Source organism: Schistocerca nitens, chromosome 9, assembly GCF_023898315.1.
Source record: "Schistocerca nitens isolate TAMUIC-IGC-003100 chromosome 9, iqSchNite1.1, whole genome shotgun sequence".
Lineage (NCBI taxonomy): Eukaryota > Metazoa > Arthropoda > Insecta > Orthoptera > Acrididae > Schistocerca > Schistocerca nitens.
Window position 1 is genome coordinate 270,657,925 of NC_064622.1, and position 21,863 is coordinate 270,679,787.

General features: G+C 41.9%; 1 protein-coding gene across 1 annotated transcript in view; it reads right to left on the bottom strand.

Annotated features, from left to right (window-relative positions):
• Window positions 1–21,863, bottom strand: part of LOC126203072 (phosphatidylserine decarboxylase proenzyme, mitochondrial) — a 126,610-nt gene that overhangs the window by 39,418 nt on the left and 65,329 nt on the right. Inside the window, exon 6 of the mRNA XM_049937311.1 lies at window positions 8,051–8,212. Coding sequence (XP_049793268.1) covers window positions 8,051–8,212 — 162 coding nt within the window. The remainder of the gene's footprint in view (window positions 1–8,050; window positions 8,213–21,863) is intronic.

Here is a 21,863-nt window from a genome sequence, read left to right on the forward strand (position 1 = left end):
GTTGATTAAGAAGTCAGCCAATAGGGTACCTCTCTGACTAATATAGACATTTCGTTTTTTTCAGTAACTGTACAATTTTACCATGAGTGAGAAGTGTGGGCTCTGTCATAGGTTTGTGAGTAGTGGGTTATGGTGTGGTATTTGTTCAAACTATTTTCATTCGGGAGAATGCAGTGGGGAACCCAGTGAGCATTCTAGTGAGATCCTCTCCCGGGAATGCAGAATATGTAATATAAATTAGTTGATAGAGAAGCAGAAGCATAAGATCTGTGCCCTTCAGGTGCAGTTACAATACACAAACGAGGAACTAGGTAGGTTGAGGAGGGTGAAGGGTGCTGAGGAATGGGAACTGGCAGTTGGCAAGAAGGCAGTTAGGAGGAGGAGGAGGAGGAGGAGGAGGAGGAGGAGGTGGTATTCAGACAGATGTACTTTGCGTATGTTGTTGTTGTTGTGGTCTTCAGTCCTGAGACTGGTTTGATGCAGCTCTCCATGCTACTCTATCCTGTGCAATCTTCATCTCCCAGTACCTACTGCAGCCTACATCCTTCTGAATCTGCTTAGTGTATTCATCTCTTGGTCTCCCTCTACGATTTTTACCCTCCACGCTGCCCTCCAATGCTAAATTTGTGATCCCTTGATGCCTCAAAACATGTCCTACCAACTGATCCCTTCTTCTAGTCAAGTTTTGCCACAAACTTCTCTTCTCCCCAATCCTATTCAATACCTCCTCATTAGTTACGTGATCTACCCATCTTATCTTCAGTATTCTTCTACATTTGACCAACTGTCAGAATTGAGTGGAGTGGAGCCTCTTGTAGCTGTATGTGCAGGAAACATGCAGCAGTCCTCAGCAGTTAAGAGGCCTAACTGTTGCAAAGTCTAACAGAAAGAAGAAGGTTTTGTTGCTAGGTATAGTTGTGGGCCAGCGAAGTGTTGGGGAGTGAGTATCAGGTCACCAGCATTGTGAAGCTCAGGTGACTGACTCAGGTGACTCAGGGGAGTTATGTAGGAATTTTATGAAGGAGGATCAGATAGTGATAGAGGGTGGAGAAGGGAAAAGCCTCTATTGGGACGGGGAATATGATGTAGGTGGTAACCTGGTAAAGATAACTACCCAAACTGGTGGCACTAATGTGCTTTTCGTGCAAACTGTTTCAGCGTCATGACTGGCCTCATTTTAATGCGGCTGTTACGTGTGTTAACATGAGGTTTGAGAAGGCACTGATGGCAGAGCGCAAGGGTCACATTGCAGTGGTGCCAGTGAGTCTATCAGTAGATCAGGTTTCACTAGGCATGGCATATGCCTGCACCTCAATGGGTATGGGAAGGGGAGGCTGGCAAAGCTTATAGGTGACAATGTAGTGGTTGGTGGTGGGTTCACGCATGGAAAAATTCCTGTAGTAGTAGTTGTTAGAGCTGCACCTTTTATAGACTGAGGTCAGCTGATAGGTGTACCTGCTTAATTCACAGGATAAAATTAAAACTATATGGTCAGTTGTGAAGAAAGTGTCTGGTCAGTAGCACAAGGTCAATGATATAAAGTCAGTTCGTAATAAAAATATTTCTGTTGCTGATAAATCAGGTATATGTACAGTAGTAAACAATCATTTTCTGAGCACTGCTGGTAAATCAAATAAAAATTTAGTTTCTACAGGGAATCATATAACTCTCATGGCAAATGCCTTTCTGAGATTGATGTCTGAAATACTTCTCTGTGATACACACGAGGGGGAGAATGGGTCAATAATTAAATCACTGAAGAGTAAGGACTCCCATGGATATGATGGAGTGCCTAATAGAATATTAAAGTACTGTGATGCACATGTTAGTCCTGTATTTAGGCATATTTGTAATTTTTCCTTTAGGAATGGTCAGTTTCCTGAATGATTAAAGTACTCAGTGGTAAAGCCACTTTATAGAAAGGGAGAAAGGAATAATGTGGACAATTTTAGACCTATTTCTACGCCGTAAGTGTTTGCTAAAGTTACTGAAAAGGCTGTGTATGTAAGGATAATTGATCATTTCACGTAATTTGCTTTAAAATGTACAGTTCCTGCTTTACAAGTCGTTTAACAACTGAAAATGCTATATTCTCTTTTCTCTGTGAGGTACTGGAAGGGTTAAACAAAAGGTTTAGAACACTAGGCAATTTTTTTTATTTAACTAATGTGTGTGTTTGTGTTGATCACAAAATATTGCTCCAGAAGATAGACCATTACGGAATACGGGGAGTAGCTCACAATTGGTTCACCTCTTACTTTAACAACAGACAGCAAAAGGTCATGCTTCACAATGTTGAGAATGGCGTATGGTCAAATGGAGGGTGCCCCAGGGATCAGTGTTGGGGCCACTCCTGTTCCTTATTTATATAAATGATATGCCCTCTAGTATTACGGTAACTCTAAAATATTTCTTTTTGCTAATGACACTACCTTGGTAGTAAAGGATGTTGTGTGCAACATCGGCTCGGTTTCAAATAGTGCAGTTCATAACGTAAGTTCATGGGTTGTAGAAAATAAACTAATGCTAAATCACAGTAAGACTCAGTTTTTACAGTTTCCAACACATAATTCAACAAAACCCAAAGTTTTAAATTCACAGAATGGGCATATGATTAGTGATACTGAACAGTTGAAATTTCTAGGTGTTCAAATACACGTAAGTTGTTGTGGAAAGCCCATGCTCAGGATCTTGTTCAAAGACTTAATGTTGCCATTTTTACTATTCGAACGGTATCTGAAGTAAGTGATCATTTGACACAAAAATTAGTCTACTTTGCTTAATTTCATTAGCTTGTGTCATATGGTATTATATTTTGGATTAACTCTTCCCATTTTCAAAGGATATTTGTGGCTCTGAAATGGGTGCCCGGGCAATAAGTGGTGTAAGTTCGTGAACCTTTCATCAACACCTGTTCACTGGTCTAGGTATTTTAACATTGGCCTCTCAATATGTATATTCTTTACTGTCATTTCTTGTTAACAATATCAGCTTATTCCCATGAATTAGCAGCTTTCACTCTGTTAATACTTGGCAGAATCCAAACTGCATTTGGATCAGACATCCTTAACTCTTGTGCAGAAAGGTGTGCAGTATACTGCTGCATCCATTTTCAATAAGCTGCCACCACCACAGGAATTCAAAAATATTTGCAGTAATCCACACGCTTTCAAATCAAAACTTAAAAGTTTCCTCATGGGTCACTCCTCCTATTCTGTTGAGGAGTTCCTTGAAAAATTAAGCTGATTCTTATATTATATTGTTGATTGCTTTTACTTGAACTTATGGCTTGACGTTTTTGGGTTCATAAATATTTTATTTTTATCTGTTATTACTTTTATGTTGTAATTTCATGTACTGACATGTTCCACGACCTTTGAGATTTCCTCCAAAATTTGGTCCCATGGAACTTGTTGTGTAGATAAATAAATAAAGAAGTTCTGGTAGAACCTCAAAGGGGATGATGTGCATTAAAGTCATTGGGTAGCAGAAATGGGTGAGGTAGGAAGTCTGGCCTGATGACATCAAATGACGGAGGGATATAAAGGGAAAAAGTCTGGAGAGGGAGGAAAAGGCGAACTGCAACAGCTTGAAGGTGGGTAGTCAGGGAGATGGGTTAACTATGATCATCATCCCGAATAAGCAGCACGAGTCCCACACAAGATGGAATGCTGATGTCAGGTGGAAGGTCAAAATGGACAGGGAAAAAATGTGAAAGCTCAAAGCAGTGGTGAGGATGCAATTTTGTTTCCTGAAGCCAGACTACAAGGGAATGCTGCGATTCTATAAACAGCCATAAATACTCTTTGTGAGATCGAAGGCCACGAATGTTCCCTTGGAGTAGAGTCATGATGAAGAAAAAATCAAGGGGAGACACCTCAGCGGCTGCTGAATACCAGCCTGCGAAGACTTGCTGCTACAGGGCACAGAGGCAGGAGGATCCTACTCTATGAGGTCCACAGATGCATCGGCTGTCTTGTGCTGTCAGTGTGTGGAGTACAACGCAGAAAAATGGTTGGTGGTGCGCACCTGCGACATGGAGGCCAGCCGGGTGAAGGTATCACGTGGCGACACCGTCAAAGAGGATCTTTCAGTTGGCAAAGGAGAAGACCATTTGCCTTTGTTGGACTTCTTTGAGCCTTTCTGGTTGACAGAGGACGACTCAGGTGTTGGTTGGCTGGAGGGACGTAGGAAGTCTTCATAGAAGTTATACTCCAGTCCTTTCCGGCCTGCTGGTTGTGTGGCTTTGCCCCTTGGGTGAGAGTTTGATGGCTTGTTGAAAAGCTGGTCGATGGGACGGCGATGCTACCTTAACACCGGGTGATTTAATGACCTCAGAACTGAAATTGAGGTCGCATGTCTATGTGGCCATGTCCTTCAGGGAGTGAGATGTAGCAAGAGCAGAACTACAAGTGTCAGACGACAGAACACAGAGTTTGCTACTAGTCAATAATTTGCAAGTGACCAGGTAAGGTACTTTCTTCTTTACCTGGATCTCCTGGACAGCCCGCTCATCAAGATACATGGGACAACATGGGACAATCACAAGAGGCGGCGGCATGGTCACCACTGCAGTTGATACATCGGAGGAGAAGGAGGCTGGGTGTCGACAAGATGTTCTAGTGTGGTTGAAACTATGACACTGGTAGCAGCACATTGGGTTCTGAATGTATAGTCAGACTGTGATAACTTCATAACCTGCTTTGATCTTTGATGGAAGCACCATTTTATCAAAGGTGAGAAAAAAAAGAGGCGTGTGGGCACTAATGAGGAATCTACCTTTTCCATCACCCCATGGACGGCAATGACATCCTGATCAGAGAGATAGGATTAGATTCCAGCCTCAGTTAGACAGTCGAGCAGCCTAGTGTAAATAACACCACGGGAAGAATTCAAAGTGCTATGGGCCTCAACACAAACAGGATAGCTGTGGAGAAGTGAGGTGGCTAGCAGTTGTTGTGCTTGAGAATCAGAAGTAGTCACCAGAAGCATAGTGCCATTACGTAAAAAAGAGCAGGATTTTACAAGGCGGGTAATAGCATCAACACCTTTTTGAACAATGAATGGATTTACCATTGCGAAGGACTGACCGTCTTTAGTACGACAAACCACGAGGAATCGTGGTGCAGCTGGAAGGGTCTTTGAATTGGTAGCCTCAGTCCACTTACGTTTCATTGATGTTGATTGTGAAGATGATTGGCTGACTGCGAGAAAATCCCCCACGATTGCCAGCATCTCTGAGCAAAACAGGTTAGGGAAACGATTGAGGGGTTCAGTTGGGAAACATTAAAGCATGCAGCTTATTCTCCAGATTTAGCTCAGTCCAATTATCTATTTGCATCACTGGGACACAGTCTCACTGAACAACGCTTCAGTTCATATTAAAATGGCTCGCTGACTGGTTCTCTTCAAAAGAAGAACTTTTTTTTTGGCATGGCATTCACAGCCTGCCAGAGAGATGGGAGAAATGGGACTTGCACCCAGTGGCCAAACTTCCCCGGACGGGGGCTCCCGGCCAACAATGTCACACGATCACTTTTTTTTAGAGCAATATGTAGCGCACACACCTGAGAAGTGCCATACTTATTTACACAATTGGATACTGAACCGAATTCTTAGCTTCCAGCATTTACTGCCAAATCTGAATATGAAGCCAAGCTTTATCCACAGTTAAGCATAAAGATGAGCTTAAGTCGTAATTAGAATTACCAACCAAGAGAAAAGCTGACCTCCCACAAAACTAATCATTACCATTGAGAACATTACACTCCGCATTTCAAAGAAAGCTTTGTCCAAAACCAGCAAAGTTTTCAATCTGACTTACAGGTTTTTCAATGACGCAATGCCTCTGCTATGAGCGAGCTTTTATCTTTGCTCCCGAATTTTGCATCTTATTTTGCGTAGACACCATGTTTCATTAGTTAAGATGGCAAGCAACTGTAAACAAAGACAAAACTGCACAAGAATTTAAAGATTTCTTTAAAAGCTTGTATTACAAAAGAGAGGACTCGGAACCATAAACAGTTAATAAGGAAAACAATTGAATTCTGGCAGTAATGGAAGATGAAGTGTACAAGGGGAAGAAAGATGTTGATTGCATTTCAGTAGAAATAGTTCAAGATAAAGGAAAAATAACACAGAAGGACAATTCCCCACAAATCCACACAAATGGAAATAGACTGCAATTATTCAGCTTCACAAAAAAGGAGATAGGTGATACATTAAAAACTACAGACCTGTAGTGTACAAGTGTTATTTGTTGAGAAAGAAGGAGAGAGAAAACATTAACCATTTGTACGTAATGGACAAACTTATAGAACACGGCAATCAGTACAAACTAGCAATATGTTTGGGATCTAGTTATAGATTTTGACAAAGTTTAGAGTCCATTTCAACAATACCTGTGCTAACGGCCATTTGAAAGGAAGGTATCAACTCCACCTATGTTAGAATGCTGAATAATTTATATTACTGCCAGAGTTTCTATTGGATTTAAGAAGAATAGTGGAAAATTTAGAATTGCAACAAGTGCTAGACAGTGACATCCCCACTACCTCAGCAGCTCTAGAGGTAGTTTCCACAATTTTAAACTGAAAAAATAAAAGGAATATCTATTAATGGAATACATCTCAACCACATTTGTTTTGTTGATGACACTGTATAGTTCACATCCAATCAGAGATACTTCAACAAACAATGGAATAAATTAAATGAGAATGTTTGAAATTAGGCAGAAAAAGCACTATAGTAGGACAATAATAAAGGGTAACCATCATGCCAAAAAGAAAATTATACAAATTAGCAACAAATTCATATAAACAGTTGGCAAGTTTTTGTATTTAGGACAGATAAAAATTACTTGTTATTTCACACTTCATGCCTTGAAAATTAGCTCCTCAATTCAGAACTCTCAATATCATACACGGAACAGTTGTCGTCATGCTACAGTCAAGAGTTAGTTCACTTGCAGTATTTGAGTGGTGCATGGTACATACATTATCATTATCAAGCATAGACAGAAGTCTATTTAACAGTCATGACCTCAGCAGTCGAGAATGTGCTCTGTGTATGTTGCAAGCTTGCTCCTTCTGGTCTGTTCTTAACAGAAGCACAGCTGACAACCAATGGTGTACTGCTCAAGCACCATGTGATGAATGTCAAATAATAAGAAATTTTAATCATAGTGTAGATGGACAGTAAAAGAAATAAAAAGATAAGTAAACTTAATAGTTTTCCAAGCTAAGCTTCCAATATGTCTGAAAGAGAATGTTTAAAACCATTGCTAGAGGGTATTACCAATATGACTTACAAAAGTTAGACTTGAACTTTTAAAGCAACAACTCTTCAACATTCAGTGTTTTGCTAGTTGGGATCTGTGGAAGTATTTCTTTAGATCTTATAACACTACTTTGGAGTGTTCTATAGCTGCTGTTGTGGGACTGTCTAACTATGTTACGTGGGTAGCAGCTCTGATGTGCAACTCCTCTATACATTTATTCAGGCCAACAATAAAAGTTATTTTCAAATGAACTGTGATACACATGACACAATACAAAGTAAAAACAAATAATTTCCATATTGACTCTGCAGCTCTGCCTGGAGTACAAAATTATGTTCTTTATTCATATTTTTCTTCTCCAAAAATAGAAATTAATATTAAGGTTTTTAATTCAGTGTAACACTGAATGAGATAATTGACACTGAAGTCATTAGCACAGTATGAGGTAAAATTCTAAGACTGGCATCCCTTGTGTGATTCACTGAAGAAGTATCCCGGATTTCAATCCATAAAAGTAAAACAAGTTGTGTACATGCACACTAGAAACTGGATTAGACTATTTTCATTATACTGTAAAAAACTTGTTGGTTATTCTAATGGGGTTATCCATTTGAAATAGGTTTGAAACTACAGTGACTGGTTTAAGACAAAAGCATATGTATTTCAGTGCACATGTAATTATTCCTTGACAAACTTTATGCTGAAGAAATGTACCACTTAGGAACCATAAAACTAAATAATAAGAAAACAAAATCTTCACATATCACTTACCTTGAAAATGTCTCCTAAAAATGACATCCCAGTCAACAGGCGAATGAAATCGGTGATAGTCTCCAGGTGCCAAGTATACAACATACTGGTACAGCACATTATTCTTATTGTGCAGCAACGATTTCTGATACTCCTGATCAGCGGTGCCACCTCCATTGTCCTCTGCAAGTGATCAAATTTACTGCAATTTAATATGATGGAAATGTCATTATATAAATAACAGTTGAAATGATTATCCCAACTGTAGGAACAACCACCACATTTTCAAACACAATAACAGTTGGATGGAGGATAAATTCTCTCAGTCTTGGGAAATACAAGTACTGCAGTATTTTTAATTGATTTTAAAAATAGCACTGTGTAAATGGCAGGCGTAACAGATCACACAAAATCATATTGCTTATTGATGAGGTGTATTTTCATCCGTATAACATGATTAAAAATCAAAATTTTCTGTGTTAGCTGTGAATTTCACAAAACACCTGTAATACTGCATCCATGCAACTGTATAGTGTCCTAAGCAGAATGTGCAGGCGGCATCTTTATTGTTACTGAAGGTGGTGATCTGATATTAGCAAGACCTCATGTAAACACTGTGACTTGCTGATAAAACTTTTTGAGGCCCGAACTGGGCTGGGCTGAAATGAGTAGATGGTTTCAACAGGACAGAGTCACTGCCAACAGTTATTGTCACTTACTCTTCATTTTCATCCTTGCTCATCATTTGAGCTTTCTGTGTGGTGACACTGCTTAAACTCCTTGCTCATCTTATTGGATCCCACAATATTTGTCCTTCAGGGTTGCATAAATCCAAGGTTTATGCACACTACACTCAAACTATTGCATATTTTAAAGAAGCAGTATGTCACAAACTTACAACTATTCCAAAAATGATAACCAACAAAGCTATGGTAAATGAACACAAGAGGCAATAACACTATCATCAATAATGGATTCTTCACAAGGACTATTTTAAAACCAAGTACAAAAGGAATTTTATCACATGTGAGTTTGCAAAAGTAATACACCTCTGAAGATGCCTATTTTAGATAACCATTACTTTTCAAAGTATGGGAGTTAGTTACTTACGTATAAATCTTTATCAAAACAAAATGTTTTTATGTCAGGAATCTGTTTCCTAATTAATCTCCTCATTATCTGATCCCTCAGGTTTTCTCGGCATGACTGGTTAATAGCGAGCTTGTGGGTGTTCTTCTGAGTAGTTGTTTCCATTTTCTGCACAATATTTCAGTGACTGATATAGCATCTCCAGTTTAAATAACGTTCAGGGTATGGCATTCAATTTATTAAAATCTTGCTGGCAATAACATCCATCAGAGCTGAAAAACACTGAGAGAATTTGTGGTTCACCGAGTATCAATGTGGTCTCTGCAAAACAAAAGAGCATCAAAGGCTATAGTGGACATCAGGAACCAGACTTGGCTATAAATAGTGGCATGAGACCAACAACAACTCACTGTGTGGTTGGAGTCCAGGCAATGAGTACACATAATAGCATATGTCACAGCACCTGAAGATGATGGCGGGGTGGGTCACCGAAGTATTGTGCAGAAAATGGGAACAACTCAGCTTAACACCCAAAAGCTCATTATTACTCTTCATTATTCATTATTTCTTTGGGCCATGGATGTATGAAGCTACAGCTACATCTACATCTACATTCATACTCTGCAAATCACCACGAAGTGCATGGCAGAGGGTACATTCAATTGTACCAGTTATTAGTGTTTCTTCCCATTCCATTCACATGTGGAGTGTGAGAAGAATGATTGTTTGACTGACTCTGTGAGTGATGTAATTATTCTAATTTTTCCCTCATGATCCATATGCGAGTGACACAGGGACATTGTAATATATTATTAGAGTCATCACTTAAACCCTGTTCTTGAAACTTTGTTAACAGACTTTCTTGGGATAGTTTCAATCTACCTTCAAGAGTCTGCCAGTTCAGTTTCTTTAGCATCCCTGTAGCATTCTTCCGTGGGTCAAACAAGCCTGTGACCATTTGTGCTGCCCTTCTTCGTATACGTTCAGCATCGCCCGTCAGTCCTATTTGATAAGGGTCCCACACACTTGAGCAATATTCTGGAATGGGTCACAAGAGTGATTTATAAGTAATCTCCTTTATAGATTGGTTGCACTTCCCGAATATTCCAACAATAAATCAAAGTCTATCACCTGCTTTACCCACACATCATCATCATCATCATCATCATCATCATCATCATCATCAGTGTTCTGCCAAAAGGCAGATTTTCACATGGTAGTTCTCCAGGCTGTCCGGTCTTCTGCCATCCTCTTCAGGTCTGCATAATTTCCTCTTCCCTTTATGTCATCTATCATCTTGTATCTCCTTCTTCCTCTCAGTCTTCTCTTACAAACCAATCCTTCCAAAGCATCTACTAGCAAGCACTCCCTTCTCAATGAATGTCCCAACCAGTTCTTTTTCCTTTCTCTTACAACCTTCAGCAGACATCTTCACTCACTAACCCTTTCCAATACTCTTTCATTACACACTCTTTCCATCCAGTTTATTCTCTCCATTCTCCTCCACATCCATATCTCAAATGCTTCTAACCTTTTTCCACCCTCTCGTCTCCGCGTCCATGTTTCTGCCCCATGTATTGCCACACTCCAGACAAAACATTTGCCAAGCCTTTTCCTTAATCCTTTATCTAATTTGCCACATAAGAGTCTCCTCTTTCTGTTGAATGCCTCCTTCGCGATGGCAATTCAAGTTTCCACCTCATGGTGACATCTCAAGTCTTCAGTTATTGTGCTTCCAAGATATTTAAATTCACTTACTTGGCTAATGGTAGATTGTCGTATTTTAATATTGGACAGTCTGTGTCTTGTACTGATGACCATATTCTTTGTTTTTGCTGTGTTTATTTGCATTTACCATCTTGGAAGCAGAAGTAGAAAAGGTGCTGAAGGAGATGAAGAATAGGAAGGCATGTGGAATTGATGATTTGCCAACAGAACTGTTGAAGAGTCTGGGAAACAAGGCAAGAAAAGAAATAGTCTACCTCTGTAATGAGATATATGACAAAGGGGAATGGCCTGAGGACTTCATTGCAACAGTTATGATACCAATAGAGAAAAAGAGAAACACTAAAAAATGTGAAGAGCACCAGATCATCAGTCTAATTTCTCATGCAGCTAAAGTCTTGCAGAGAGTTGAATAGAAGGTTATATGGCAAGCTGCATAGAGGGATTGCAGAGGATCAGTTTGGATTTAGAAGAGGAAAAGGAACAGGAGATGCTATTGGCCTGTTAAGATCTATAGAGGGTAGAGAAATCTTTGCTGTTTTTACAGATTTAGAAAAGGCTTTTGACAAAGTTCAGTGGAACAAGCTGATGGATATTTTGAAGAGGAAAGGAGTAGATTGGAAAGAGACGACTGATACGGAATCTATATTTACACCAGAAAGTAAGGATAAGGATTGGAAATGAAATGTCAGAAGGAAGCAGCATTGGACAAGGTGTTGGACAAGGTTGTTGCATTTCCCCACTGTTGTTTAATGTATACCTTGAAGAGATTATTGCGAAAAGCTTAGACGAGGAAAAGAGGAATATGTATTGGTGGAAAGAGAATAGAATGTATAAGATTTGCTGATGACATGGTATTAGTGGCAGAAAGTGAGTGGACAGTGAATAACATGCTGAAAGATCTGATACGAATGTAGCTTGTGTGGAATATGGGATGCAAATAAACACCCACAAGTGAGCCTATATAATAATTCCATTTTATACCTCTATGAAGTGTTACATACAGGTATTTGTATGGGTTGGCCGATTCCAACTGTGGCTCATTGATTTCGTAATCTTAAGAAACTACTATTGAGTATCAGTCACTGGGTAAATATGTGTGTGTACACAGACTGGGCAATGATCCCAAATGAACTGCACAATGTCAATGAAAGAGTATAAGCCTCCAGTGATCTGTAAGCATTCACATCAGCTAGTCATTCCGTAGAAATATTCATTTCAAGTAGAATCATCCATCCAACATATCTTGCTCCATGAATGTATACTTCACTTTTCTAACCACATTTCTATGAGTCAGAGTCAGCAATAAATTAAAATAAATGGCCCCATGATATAATTTATGCAACGTTCAAGAATATTATTGTACAGTTATCTATTGTTGACTACATTTTATATGTATTACTGTCCTCAACTACTTTACAATGCCAAGAGATCAAAGACTTGTAAGACATAGAATAAGGAGGGGGAGGGGCGAGGGGTAAAAAATAATTATTCTTCAGACAGAAACTGAGGAATTTAGATTAAATTCATACGAGAATGGAAAGATTTACCAGAGTAAACAAAAAACATCTTGCAAAACAGAGTTTACAAACACACAGATGTTTAACAAAAGTATTTTGCAAGCAGAAAAAGAATTTGCAAGTACATAGAAAGAAAAAGCTAAGAAAATGGAATGAGAAATTTATTGAAGAGAAGGTCCAAACAACAATGGACGCAAAATGGAATATGCCAAATTATACAGTATCTTTTGAAAATGTTTTCTGAGGATGTGAAAACATAATGAAAATTTGGTATTACTTGGCAAAGTGAACTGGTTACTCTTGTAACCTCACCAGTAGATTGGTGTCACATGCTATAAGTCTATATGTCCACTGAATGCAGTGCCCACTTGGAACAACAACTGACAGCGTGTAAGTATATCTCACTTTGGTTGCTCATGATGTTTCACTGGCATTGTCCATAACACCATCTTCCATGGCGATGCTGCTATTTCCCACAGCTGTATTACCCACTCTCTCAGTCATAGGTGATAACGCTGACACTCTGTTTGAATCTATGCTGACTGTTTCAGTTCCACATCTGCCAAAATGTCTCTTCCCAAGTAGTCATCACACACTCTATTGGCATTATACACAAGCTCCATAGTCTTCTAATCTCACAACAGCAAAAATAAACTGACAGTGTCTTCTAGTGGTGTGTGACTTCTGGTAGGTCCCAAGTTTTATTCCTGGTGACCACTTTAATTTTTTCTCACGTGGAAAGGTCTGGAAGGAGGTCCACTCAGCCATGTGATGTTAAACGAAAAGCTGCTTGAATGTAAAAGCAGCAAAAGTGACACGCAAGTCGTTGAAATAGTGTTACATTAAAAGTCTTTCATCAGGCTAGGTGGCACACAATGATCATTTATTAGCAGCAAATTGAACAGCTATTATTTTTTTGGGTGAAAAGATGGATATATTATGACAAGGGATCTTATTCTTTACAAGAGTCCAGACTAGTTCCATAGGATTTGGGTCTAGATGGTAAGGCAGCACTAGGAAGGGAAATACATTCTTGCAAAATTTTGTCAATGGAATGAACAGGAGGAAGCTGATTCTCCTTAATTAATGCTAAAAGCCCAGCTTTCCTTATCTCTAGGTTTTGTTAATTTTTTTCTGCCCATTTCTGCATGACAGTTTGAAGTTTTCCTGTTGTAGTCACATAAAAAAAGAACTCTGCATTCACAGCAATGAAATTTTTTGGTGCTGCTGTTGTTTGACAATATTCCTTGCGCACTGCACTCATCCTCCGCAAAGTTTAATAACACTGCAGAGTGTACAAAACAGCAGTTTATCTAAATAAACCACTGGGTGCTTTAATTCTGATGCTTCATTTTGTTGTGTGCTCATTCTACAAGCATCAAACAATGGAAACTTTAGGTTGTAATAACAATGATATTAGGAAACGGATAGACTGCTACACACCCTAAAGATGATATGTTGCATTGCAGATAGGCACAAAGAAGAGACTGTTACACATTATAGCTTTTGGCCATAGCCTTCTTCAACAAAGAAAACAGACACACATTCACACAAGCAAGCACACCTCAATTCATGCATGACCACTACCACCAGCAGCTCTGACCGGAATTTGACTGTCACGTGAATAGCAATACGGAGTGGGGCAGGGACGGGGAGGAATAGCAGTGCACCAGGTGGGGGGAGTGAAGAGTGCTGTCTGGCAGAGTGAATAGCACTAGATTGCAGCCTGATGAGACTGTCAGGTGCAGCACAGGGAGGTGGGGTATGGGGGGAAAAATGGGGTGCAGAAAAGCAGTGGAGCAGAAAGGGGGTGGAAACTTGTGTGAACAGTGTGGGGACAGTAGGTTACCATATGTTGAAGGCAGAATTTATTTCCAGAGCAGAGAATGTGTTGTAGCAATAACTCCCATCTGTGTAGTTTAGAAAAGCTGGTGCTGGAAGGGAGGCTGCAGATGACCCAGACTGCAAAGCAGCCATAGAAATCAAGCACGTTACGATCTGCTCCATGTTGTGTCTCAGGGTGATCTACTTTGCTCTTGGCCACAGAGTGGCGGAGGCCGTTCATCCTGGTGGACAGCTGGTTGGCAGTCATACCAATATAAAAAGCTGTGCAAACGTTGCAGTAGAGCTGGTATATGACATGGTTTCTTTCACAGATCGCCCAGCCAGGACTGGAATAGGAAGGGCTGGATGTGTGCATTGCCCACTCAACCTCTACAACATCCTAGTCTGCCCTATGCCACTACCAAACCCACTCCTTGCCACAAGGATCATAACCCAGTGGAAGACTCAGATGCAAGATCTGGCCAATGCACCAATCCAGGACCTCCTATTCAATCAAGTCACAACAGGCTTATCTTACCCCATCAAAGTCCGAGCCACCTGTGAAAGCAGCCATGTTGTGTACCAGCTCTGCAACCGTTGGACAGCTTTTTATATTGGTGTGACTACACTGTCCACCAGCAGAAACGGCCACCGCCGAACTGTGGTCATGAGCAAAGTAGACAATGGTGTGTCACAACATGCAGCTGAATGTAACATGCTCGATTTCAATGGATGCTTCACAAACTGGGCCATCTGGATCCTCCCTCCACAATATCCCCTACCCACATTGTGTGTCACCATCTGATCTGCAAATGCACCCGCCTACCCTTTCCCCTTCCCTGCTCCTCCGATTTTCCGCTGCCTGCCACTCCCACTCCCCCCTCTGCAAACCAATCTCCCAAGGCACTCCTGCAGTCTCACTAGGCCGTGATTTCATTCTTGCACACCTGGCTAGACAGCGCTCTTCTCTCCCCCTACTAGGTGCTCTGCTATCTCTTCCCTTCCCTGCCCCACTCCAGAATGCTATTCAGTTGACAGTCCCATTCTAGTTGGAGCTGCTGGTGGTAGCAATCATATGTGCATGAGGTTTGCCTGATTTTGTTTACACGTGTGCATTTTCTTTTCTGGAGAAGGCTTCGGACAAACACTATAATGTGTAACAGTGATTTTGTTATACCTGTCTGCAACTCAACGGGTCTTCTTTTCACAAGTATCTTCTCTTGTCCACCATTGTTTCTGGCTTTGTTTAAAATCAAGTCCGATGGATGGAACAGTTGTTTTTACAGTTTCTTTGCTAGCCTAAGAGTCCAGGTTTGCACAGCAGAAGCTGAGAAGTTTTTGGAAAGATGGTATTTCCTTGTACTGTTCATAATATTGCAGAACATTTAGTCTAATAACAAATTTGTCTATATCTTTACTGAAATGTTTACTGTAGCTTTTTTCTTATTCTGCTTTCGGGCTGATATCTGAATCCTGCTTCACTCAGTATCATCTCCCTTTGAAATTTAAAATAATCTACTTGTTCAGAGCTTTGATCTGATGTTCAAGGCTTAACACAATAAGTATTACAGTTAGAAATGGTGTTTTTTACTGAGGCAATGCAACTCATACAATGCAAATTACCTACATCATATTCACCCAGTGTTTGAGGATAAGAGCACAAGAAACTTTACATAGAATTTCAAACTTCTGCGAAATCTTTCCACACTGACAAGGCCCCCCTCCCTTCCCCTGCCATCACTCCACTTCATAAAATGAAGAAAGGAAAAAAGTTTATTACTACGTTTTCATTGTTAATTTCTGCTACAACCTGAAATCTTCCTCGTACACAATGCTAACCTGCAACCTCAAGATAATCTGTTTACATCTAATTTAACCCCCCCCCCCCCTCCAACAGCCCAATACGATGACAATGCAATTTAAATTTAATCTCTATCATTATCACGTCTATTCTATTTTACATTTACATCATCATCTGCATTTCATTTCATTTATTTTAATCATGTTTACTATTTTCATTTTTTTCACTGCTTTCTTTCTTTGACATTACTGTTATTTTAGGCCTATCACCACATATCCTGTCAAAACTACATGATGTCCACCTTCCTTTCCCAATCTGTAACCAACCTTTTGCCTGCCCTTTTCTTCCCATACATCTAATCAGCAATACTTGCTCAATCCATTTAGTGCAACACAGGAAAGTTTCCCACCCCTGCCAAAATTAAACTTTTTTTTTATTTTGTCAGAAAAGTAGAACACAAAGACAAAGAAAGGAGTTAAAAATGACTACATGTTAAGCTAATCGACGGGAGGAAAGACCACTAAAAAACATGGATGGAGAAAGGTCCATAAAATACGTCATAGAGTAATGGAGGTCCTGAGTTAAAGATTGTCCTTCACCATATTGCAACAACTGATAAAAAGTAAAATGCAGCCAACTGTCCAAACATGGTTCACTAAAATGGCCGATAACTCAGATAGCAAACATAGATGAGAACGTAAGTGGTTAAAAAATGGCATTCCGTCAGGAAATGGCGAACTGTCAGAGGTTGAGAGCAATGAGCACAAAGTGGTGATGGAGCATTATTTAATAAATGGCAATGGCTAAAGAGAGGGTACCCAATATGCAACCCAATTAAAGTGATCTCATGGTGAGGGGGCCAAGAGGAAATCATTCAAGCCACTCGCAGAGGCTTAATTCCCTGGAGCTTGTTCCCCCGAAGGGTGGACCAGTGGTGATGCCGAAGTGACACCACCTGCTGACAGACAGCAACACAGACACCATCGGAGGGAATGGAAGAACTAGTGGACTGAGGAATGAGGACTGCAGTCTTGGCAGCAGCATCAGCAGCTTCGTTTCCCGTCAGACTGATGTGATCAGGAACCCACATAAACATCACAGTGGCTCCATCAAAAGCGAGCAAGTGACAACTTTTCTGGACCCACTGCACTAAGGGATGGGCAGTGTAAATTACACAGAGGCTCTCAAGGGCACTGAGAGAGTCAGATGATGCAATTGAAAAGCCTGTGTCGCCGGATGTACTGTGTGGCCCGATACAGGGCAAAGAGCTGTGCTGTAAATACTGAGCAGTGTCTGGAAGATGATACTGAAAATCATCGGTGCGAATGACGAAGGTACACCTGACACCACAGCCAGTCTGAGAGCCATCAGTGTACAGAAAGGTACTATCGCGAAGTTCCATGTGCAGGATTGTGAAACTCATGGCAATATAGCAAGGCTGGAGTAGTGTCCTTAGGAAGTGAATGAAGGCCAAGGTGGACACAAGCCGTCGCATGAAGCCAAGGTGGTGAAGGGTTCACATCCATCAGGAAAGTGGCAGGTAGCATGAAAAACTGTAGGAGCAAGAGCCAAAAGTGAACTCAAGGAGGTAACAGAGAAGAGGCATGTGCCCCATACTGGCAATCAATGGAGTCATTGACAAAGAAGGCATAGGATGGGTGCCAGGCATGGCAAACAAGCAGCATGTGCAACTGCTGAGAAGAACGTCATGGCAGTATGACAGCGGTAGATCGGCAGCTTCTGCATACGGACACACTATCAGGCTAATGTAAAAGGCATCAGTGGCCATACGGATGCCACAATGGTGGTCAGTATTCAGATGGCATAAGATGCATAAACGAAACACCCATAGCCTAGTTCTGAACAGGCAAGGGACTGGTACAAATGGAGGACAGTGGTCCAATCCGTTCCCCAGGAAGTACCGCTGAGGACACATAGGATATTGAGGGCTCACTCACAGTTGGTGGCCGATAAGACATGTGGGAGGACCAGGAAAGTTTCCTATCGAGCATAAGCCCCACGAATTTCGTAGTTTCAACAAACGGAAGAGCCACAAGCCTAAGATGTGAAGACTGCAAGATACCAATTGTGCCACCAGAAATTCACACAAACGGTTTTGTCAGTGGAAAGTGAAAGCCATTGTTGATGCTCCATGACAATAGACACACTGCTGAAGGAGACATGTCTGTGAAGAATTGCAATAGATCGCAAAAATCCTCAATGAAAAGGGAACCAGAGATGCCCAGTGGGAGACAGGTCATAACAGGATTAATGGTGATAGCAAAGGGGATGAAGACTCTCAGGACAGAACCCTGGGGCAGACCGTTTTTCTGGATAAAGGTGTCCAACAAGGCAGAACCCACATGTACCTTGAAACTCGGTCTTTTAAAAATCCCTGAAGGAAACATGGCATGCAGCATGTGTAAAGAGGGTGGAGGATTACCAGCCCTTCAGCAGGTATTGTAGGCTTTCTCCAAACTGAAAAATACGATCAGAGTCTGGTATTTCCGCAGAAAAACATTCATGCCATGGGTTGATAAACTAAAGAGATGGTCAACTGCAGAACAGCATGCTTGAAATACACACTGGGCAGTGGTTAGTAGATTGCGAGACTTGAGCTACCACACCAGCCAGGCATGAATCATACGTTCCATCATCTTGCAAACGCAGCTGCTGAGTGAAATGGGGTGATAACTAGAAGGAAGGTGTTTGTCCTTACTGGGCTTACGTATGGATATGTTTGTGGCTTCACATCAGCATCTGGGAAACGTGCCCTCTGCCCAGATGTAATTGTATGTATGGAGGAGAAAGTGCTTGCCTGCAAGAGGAAGATTCACATCCAAATGTGAACATCATCTGGCTGTGGAACAGAGGATCGGGGTGAAGTGAGAGCATGATCTAACTCCCTCATAGTACAGGTGGCATTGTAGCACTCACGATTCTGAGAAGAGAAGGGTAGTGCCCGAGCCACCTCCACTCATTTCTGGTGGAGGAAGGCAGAGTGATAGTGGGTTGGGTGGAGCTCAAAATCTCTGCAAAATAGTGGCCCAAGGTGTTGGAGATAGCAAGAGGGTCCATTATGACTTCTACTGCTACTGTCAAGCCGGAAATTGGGGAGTGGAACAAGGTCCCAGAGAGCCATCAGAGGTTGTCCCACACAATGGAAGAGGGATTGGAACTGTTATAAGAACTGCTAAAGGAAATCCAGGTACCTTTTTGCTATCCCCAAGAATGCGACGACACTGTGCATGCAACTGTTTACAAAGAATGCAGTTTTCCATTGTAGGATGATGGTTAAAACCGCAGAGAGCACGTCTCCGCATGCAAACTCCATCATAGCACGCCTCAGTCCACCAAAGGACCAAGACATGGCACGGTAAAGAGGAAGTGCGATCAATGGAAAGTTCTGCGGCAGTAAGGATAATGTTTGTAAAATGTTCTACCTGGTCATCACAACTGGGGAAATGTTGTTCATCAAAGGTCACCAGGGATGAGTAAAGCCTCCAGTAGGCTTTAGAAAGCTGCAATTTGGGTGTGCACATTGGTGGGGTAGGAGTCAGCAAATGGATAGCACATGGGAAATGGTCACTTGAGTATGTGTCAGAGAGAACGGACCACTCTAGACAACGATTAAGCTGGGCAGTATGTAAGGAGAGGTCTAAATGGGAATAGGTGTGCATGGAGTCTGAAAGGAACGTGGGTGCTCCCGTGTTAGGGCAGATGAGGTTATGTTGATTGATATGGTCAGCCAAGAAGGCACCTCTCAGGCAGGTTCTGGGGGATATCCCAAAGGGGATGGTGTGCATTAATGTCACCAAGCAGCAAAAAGGGGTGAGGGAGTTGCCCAATAAGCTGCAGGAAGTATGCTGGTGACACCGAATGACAGAGGGATGTAAATGGTACAAAGGGAAAAGGACAAGTGAGGAAGGAAAATGCGGACTGCAACAGCTCACTATGAACGTCATCCTGGATGAGCAGCATGACACCCCTATGAGATGGAATGCCGACCTCAGGGGGCGGGGGGGGGGGGGGGGGGGAAGGTAAAAGCGCACTGGAAAGTAACGCGAGAGCTCAAAGCATTGTGAGGACACAGTTTTATTTCCTGGGGGCAGAGAACAAGCAGATGCTACGATTCCAAGAGCTGCAAATGTTCTATTGGAGGGAAGCAAGTGAAAAATGAAGAGGTCATCTCAGCAGCTGGCAAGTACCACACTTCGAAAGCTCACTGCTATAGGGTGCAGAGGCTGAAGGATCCTGCTTCATGAGATCTACAAAGACATCGACATTCTCCTTCTGTCAGTCTGCAGAGTCCTGGACAGAAAAATGGCTGGCGGTGCACGCCGACAACACGGATGTTGGACAGGCAAGGGTATCATGTGGCAACACCATCGAAGAGGACCTCAGAGTCGGTGAAAGAGAAGACTGTTTGCCTTTGTTTGATTTCTTGGAGCCTTTCTGGTTGGCAGAGGAAGCCTCAGATGTTTGTTAGCTGGAGGGTCATAAGAAGTCTCTGCAGGAGTATTCCTTCTCTCCTTTCCAGTCTGCTGGTTGTGTAGTGAGTGTTGCCCCGTGAGACGAAAGTTTGGTGACTTGCTGCACAGCTGGATGAGGAGACGAGGATACTACGATGACACAGGGTGATTTTACAACTGCAGTGCTGAATTTGAGGTCCCATGTCTGCGTGACCATGTCCTTCATGTAGTGAGATGTAGCAAGAACAGTACCGTAAGTGCACGATGGTAGAACACAGGGTTTTCAACTAACCAAAAACTTGTAAGTGACCAGGTAAGGCACTTTTTCCTTCACCTGGACCTCCTGGACTGCCCACTCATTGAGATACACAAGGCAATTTCGGGAGGAGGCAACTTGGTTGTCATTCCAATTGACATAGCAGGGAGAATGTGGCGGATAGTTGCCCTTGTGAGCATCCCTATCACACATTACACATTTAGTTGGATGTCAACAGGACATTCGAGTGTGGATGTAACAATGACACTGGTAGCAGTGCATCGGGTTCAGAATGTACAGCTGGACTGTGATAACTTCATAGGCTGCTTTGATTTTTGACGAAAGCACCACTCTATTGAAGGTGAGAATAAAAGTGTGTGTGGGCTCTAAGGAGGAATCTACCTTTTACATCACCTGATGGATGGCAATGACACCCTGATCAGAGAGGCATGACTGAACTTCGGACTTGGTCAGACCATCGAGCAGCCTACTGTAAATAACACCAGGGGAAGAATTCAAAATTCTATGGGCCTTGACACGAACATGATAACTGTGGAGAAGCGAGGCAGCAAGCAGTAGTTGTGCTTGAGAATTTGAAGTAGTCTCCAAAAGCAAAGTGTCATTCTGTAAACAGGAGCAGGATTTCACAGGGCCGGCAAAGATTTACTGTAGCAAAGGACTGATTGTCTTCAGTGTGTGAAACCACGAGGAACTGTGGTGCAGCTGGGAGGGTCTTTGAATCATTAGATCTATTCCATTTATGTTTAGTGTATGTTGACTGTGAAGAAGATGATTGGCTCACTGAGAGAAAATCTCTCATGATTGCTGGAGTCTCTGTTGGCGTGCTCCTTTTCAATTGGGGGCTGCCCTCAGAGGGGGCGCACCCGCCTTAGGTGATCGTTCACACCTCAGGTCACACCTACCGAACACCTGGCAGAAGGACCAATTGGCAATTTGGTAAGGTAGCAGCTCAGGCAATCACCCCTCCCTGGGCCTGGCCTGTACCAGAGGATACATGTGAACCCTACCTGTCGACCCGTGGCTGGGAATTACGCATTACCTAGTCACCCATTACGCGTCGGATATGTGGGCTAGCCATCAGGAGAGCACAGGGAGGAAGAACAAAAAGAGGATCCTTTAACACTGA